At 41.0% G+C, this 5,906-nt stretch overlaps 1 protein-coding gene across 1 annotated transcript in view; it reads right to left on the minus strand.

Annotated features, from left to right (window-relative positions):
- Positions 1 to 1,805: 1,805 nt before the first annotated feature.
- The window catches only part of nup153 (nucleoporin 153), a 23,282-nt gene continuing 19,181 nt past the window's right edge, over positions 1,806 to 5,906 (minus strand). Inside the window, exons 18-22 of the mRNA XM_026929719.3 lie at positions 5,816 to 5,906; positions 5,389 to 5,724; positions 5,006 to 5,263; positions 4,688 to 4,871; positions 1,806 to 3,077 (exon numbers count right to left, since the gene is read on the minus strand). The exon at positions 5,816 to 5,906 is cut by the window's right edge and continues 836 nt beyond it. Of these exons, the coding sequence (XP_026785520.2) occupies positions 2,990 to 3,077; positions 4,688 to 4,871; positions 5,006 to 5,263; positions 5,389 to 5,724; positions 5,816 to 5,906 (957 nt within the window). The 3' untranslated portion in view covers positions 1,806 to 2,989. The remainder of the gene's footprint in view (positions 3,078 to 4,687; positions 4,872 to 5,005; positions 5,264 to 5,388; positions 5,725 to 5,815) is intronic.

Genomic DNA, 5,906 nt, shown 5'->3' on the forward strand with positions numbered 1-5,906 from the left:
GCACACACAGACAAGCACACACACACACACGCACACACCCACAGAGACAAGCACACACACATACACAAGCACACACACACAGAGAGACAAGCACACAAACACACACAGACAAGCACACACCCACATATACAAAAATCACACACCCAAGCACACACACACACACACACACATACACAAGCACACAGACACACAGCAGTGTATCCGAGTTAGTGTCAGTTTCCTGTCAGGTCCTGTGAGAATTGCTAAGCTTCAAGTTCTACAAAAATGTCTTCTTAAACCTTAGAACTATCTTTCAAATAAATGTAGCTAGCTGCAATACAAGCTACAAAGCAAACATTCTGTAGCTTTATAATTTCCCTTCACTGGAACTAAGAGGCCCAAACCTGTTCCAGCATGACAATGCCCCTGTGCACAAAGCGAGCTCCATGAAGACATGGTTTGAGAAGGTTGGAGTGGAAGAACTCGAGTCTCCTGCACAGAGCCCTGACCTCCACCCCACTGAACACCTTTAGGATGAACTGGAACACCGACTGAACCCCAGACCTCCTCACCTACTGTATCATCAGTGCCTGATCTCACTAATGCTCTTGTGGCTGAATGAACACAAATCCCCAAAATTTATCAGAAAGCCTTTCCAGAAGAGTGGAGCTTATTACAACAGGAAAAGGGGAATAAATCAACAAACACATGGGTGTGATGGTCAGGTGTCCGCAAACTTTTGTCCATATAGTGTACAAAAAACAAAAAAAAAACAAATCTGGTCTCCAAGGGTTGACTCTACTGCATTTATTTAAAATCAGTCCTGAAAAAGAAAAGCTGCTAGACACCAGCTCTAATCAATATTACAGTCTGTCTGCAACTGTGTGAAACAGATTTGTGTGTAGTTTTGATAAGATGAGTAGTTAACGATTCTGTGTTAACGTCCACTTAAACACAACACATATTATGGAAGGAATTGAAAGAACTCCTTAGTTTTAAACTTCAGAGAAAGTAGCTTCCTTTTCAGTTTCCTTATTATTAGATTAAACTGATCCAGAAGTGTTTGAGGTTTTCTAATTGCTTTAATTGTTTTATTTTCTTAAGAACAACTTGTCTACGATGTAGTATTAGTAGTGATACTTCAGAAACTTACCATCTACCAGCAGATGGTTTAGCAGTTTGAGCCGTTCTCTGTGTTTTGGCAGCAGCTCAGCCCAAGCTGGATTTTGAGCAGGAACATAATACAGGGTCTTCCAAAAGTCTCCATTGGGGAAATTAACATTTTTTTAGCAAAATGTCTTCAGAGATATATGCATATATATGCATATATACGCACACACACGCATTTTTGACAAACAAATGTATTGAAATCATTCTCATGGCTGGATCAGGAAGCTGTCTCAAGGCTGCAATGGACTTTAACACGAAACATGGCAAGCACACCACACACACAGGACACTGCTGCCAAAATTATTAAATTCAAAAAGACTGGAAGTGTTGCAGACCAACCGAGAAGTGGACGTCCACGAACATCCACTGACGAAGACACAACCGACGTCGTGCTGGCAAACATAGTCCCCTTTGTATGGAGACTTTTGGGACCCCCTGTAGTGTTAGCGCAGAGCTGAGAATGATAATCCACCACCTGAATAATCAGGTTCTGTCATCGCCCCTTTAAGCTGATGGTGTGGTATGTACTCTGCTACATTTGTTTAAACCATAGGCTACACATTAAATTTTCTGAAACATACAAAATTAGCATTAGTTAGAGCAACACCCGATTGCTTCACGCTACTGTCTGAATATGACAAGCTGAAATAAACACAATCATTTCATAATTTTATTGATGGCAATTATCCATGGTTTTATTTATCACTCGTTCAGTAATAATTATCATGGCTTTAAAATTAAGTAGATGTCCTTATTATCCAAAGTCACCCTAAGTCCATTTAAACAAGCAATAGAAAAATATATACTTAACACTTTTTACAATACTGGTTTTGGTCCAAACAAAAGTGGATCAGAAATGCCAATATACCTTTAGTCTTCAAAGGATCCCCAATTTGCATTTAAGGTCATTTTTAAATGGATTTGGGTAACTTTGAATTAAGGGCTTTACATAAATTCTAAAAGACAAAAAAAAAAAAAAAAATGCTGAATGAAAAATAAGCTTGTTTAACACACAAAAACTTCACAGATTAAAAAAAAGTTACTATTTACAATTTTTAATAATATTGAAAAGGCAGGAGACAAAGAGCAAGATGAGGTGTAGAGAGTTGAGAGCAAGAAAATGGGAGAGTAATAGGAGGAGGAAGAAAAAAAAACAACTAAAAGGGCACTCAAGGATGAACTTGAACAGATTGGGAAGTGCAGATTTACAGAGAATCTGAGGAGAGCAGCGGGGCTGCTTCTTTCACCAACCAATCAACAGCACACGGGGGTAACCCACACCACCACCCAGCCCTTTCCTTAAACACATTCATTTGCCTCCATTTTCCAATCAGCACAATTCAGCATGTACAAAGAATCCACACATACATACATACACACAAATCTGCACACAAAAAAAGAAAAAAAAAATTGCTTCATTCAGTACATAGAAACACTCGCCTCACTGTACATACAGCAACTAGTCCTCGTCTCTGCCACGTGCAGATTTACCTGCAGATCACCCAAGCAAAACCTATCTGTCACTGCCCTAAATTTGTTTTTGCATGGTATTCTTTCCTTACAAAAAGTCATGCGCAAATCCTGCCAACGTTGCGGATGCTGAAAATAGAGATACCTTTCCTGCACAAGGTAAGGTTTTTGCTTTGATTGTATTCATTTATTTCGCATTTTTGAGTCTCTGTGAGTTTCAGTCACAGGGCCAGGGCTCCAGAGTCTACCAATGACCCTCGACTGCAAAAACCAATCTCCTGGCAAAAGGGAGCCGTGAATGTACCAAGCTCAAAATACTAAGTACTTCAGTGTTTGTTCAAAGGTGAGGCAGCCTGTATCATTTCCAGCTTTACTTCCTACGCCGGACAGCGGTTTTGATCTTGCGGCCGGCGATGCCGTGCTGTCCGGTTGGTGTTGCGTTGGAACTCTTTGCTGACCTGAGGAGGGGGAAAAAAATTTTTATCTTCAGACATTGTAACATCTGCAAAATAGCAAAAAAGCTACACTCACCAGGCACTTTAATAGGAACACCTGTACATTTATAAAATTATCCAATGAGCCAAACAAGTGGCAGCAGCGCAATGTGAAAATGTGTGTGAAAATCCCAGGAGCCGGCAGTTTCTGAAATACTCACACCAGCCCATCTGGTACCTACAACCATGCCACAATCAAAGTCACAGGTCATAGTTTTTCTTCAATCTGATGTTTGATGTGAACATTAACTGAAGCTCTTGACCTGCATGTGCATGTGCTGCTGCCACATGATTGGCTGATTAGATAACTGCATGAATGTGCAGGTGTTCCTAATAAAGTGCACAGTGAGTTTTTTTTTTTTTTTAATTAACAAGGAATAAACTCAATTCAATTAGGGTTCAATTTACAGTGCCACAATGTGATAATAAAAAAAAAAAAAAAAAAAAAGATGCATCAAGGTGTATTTTACAGATTTTTACAGCCTAAAATATGACTTGCTTTTACAACACATCAGTTTCATTAATCGTGAAAAATGCTAGGTGTAGGTTAATTTATTTCCATTAGGGCAACCAGAACAAGTTCATTGGTTAAAAACTAGTTTATGTATTTGGGAAAAAAAACGTAACGTAATTCCTAACGTAAATCATAATGCACTTCCAATTTTTTTTTTTTTTAATGATCCATGTTGCTTGAGGAAAGAAAGGCATGTTATTTAGAGCACTTTGTTTTTTTTATATTTTTTAAAATAATGTTTCGATGTTCGAATTAAATATAAAAACATAGTAAAGCACTACTGCTACAGTTTGTTCTGCAACAGGACGGAGATGCAGCGAGATCCGGCAAAAAGTAGTGGGAGCAGGAAGCCTAATATAAAATTAATAAAACCAAATTAATCCCCACACTATAATCTCCATGGGAAAGTATTATGAGGGTTTGTACAAAATCCTCCAAGGCACTATCGTGATGCATTCAAGAATTTATTTACTTATGCTGCCTTCATGTGCTATCGGAATTTTCCTATTTCCCACTTCTGAAGTGGTAATTACGAGCATGTCGTGTTCACATGTTTTGTTGTAGGAAAGAACATGAAAGACACCAGGTTAATTCATACATATTTCTTTTTTCATTTTACTTTTATTTTGCCACCATAACACATATTACTCAGTTAGCTAGCTTGCTGACGATAATTGAATTTTTGTCAAATACAAGCTACATTCACGATGTAAAAATGTACAACATGTATAGAATGGTTGCTGATATACATAAATGAATATGACCAAAACAGCAAGCGCTAACAATTAGCTGCATTTAGAAAAATGAACAAAACCAGTACAGAAACTGTACTCTCCTCCGCCAAGTTGCAAGTTTAGGACTCCTCCCATCTCAGAAACACGGATATCAAAATTATCTGCGAGTTTCCCGGGTTGTAATTACGACTTAAGGGGTCATTCATGTGCAACTTCCTAGTGGGAAACTCGTATTTACGATAATTGCAATAGCAGGTGAAGGCAGCGTTAGTAATTACACCTTTTCTACTGACAACAAATATTTGGTTTGGGAGGTTCTTTCTTACCCGATATTGAAGGCCGGGGGCTGTGAGAAGCTGAAGCCTCCCCCAGGTGCTGCTGGCTGAGCGGACATGGCCGGTGATGCTGCAGGGCTGGCTGTAGCTCCGGATCCCGCTCCAAAGGTAAATATACCGCTGTTGTTGCTCCCAGTTCCCACAAAAGCAGTGGCTCCTCCAAACTGGAAGCCTCCTGAAAACACAGCCAAGATGAAGGAATATCCATTTAGTCAACCACCTAGCTTGTGGGATTTATTTTTTTTTTAAATACACTGTTATATGTATATATGAGAACAGATCTGTGCAGGTAAAAATGCAGTTCCTCACCTTGGCCAGAAGAGGCAGCAGACGATCCAAAAGCGGGTGTTGAATTGGGCTGCTGGCCAAACACAGAAGGAGCACTAGGCTTCGCTCCAAAGGCAGGAGCTGCTGATGCCGTGGCTGTGAAAGAGGACGCAGCTGATCCAAAAGCTGGAACGGTGGACTGCGAGGAGCCGAATGCCGATGTCTGTCCAGAGCCGAAGCCAGAGGTGGACGTGGTGGCAGTAAACCCAAATGGAGATGGAGCTGCTGAGGGTGCAGGAGCTAAAATAGAAGGTGACAAAGTACTTAGTAACTCATATAGAATAGCAGAAAAAATGGAAACATCTAGTAGAGAATATAAGTCAAAATGAAGACACCATAAAAGTGTCTGCACCACAAAAACTAACCTGTAGATGCTGGCGTAGAGGCTGCATTGCCGAAGGAGAAGGGCGATGCGTTCGAACTATTCACAGAGCCGAAGACGAACGGCGGTGCTGGATTAGGAGCGGCAGGGGGTTCTGCTGAGGCTGCCTGGGTTTCTTGCTGCTGCCCAAACATGAAGGTCTTGGAAGGTGCATCTGAAGAGGAGCTCTGGCCAAAAACAAAAGTGCTGGTTGGAGCAGGAGTGGGGGCCAGGCTCGAACTGCTGGGAGTCCCGAAGAGGCTGGGTGCAAGACTGGAGGATGCAGGGGTGGTAGATGAACTGCCCATGAAGGCAAACGCAGTCTTTGGTGCTGCATTGTCTGAGTAAACAGGGAGAGTGTGTTATACTTGTGGTTAATATTCACACACACTAAGCATTCTAAGCATCTGATACTAAGGCAAACCACTCACCTGTTGCATTCTGTCCAAAGCCGAATGTCGGTTTTGGGGTTTCTGTGGGCTCAGCGGGTTTTCCAAATGTAAATGTAGGTTTGGGGAGTTC

The sequence above is a fragment of the Pangasianodon hypophthalmus genome, chromosome 23, assembly GCF_027358585.1.
Source record: "Pangasianodon hypophthalmus isolate fPanHyp1 chromosome 23, fPanHyp1.pri, whole genome shotgun sequence".
NCBI lineage: Eukaryota > Metazoa > Chordata > Actinopteri > Siluriformes > Pangasiidae > Pangasianodon > Pangasianodon hypophthalmus.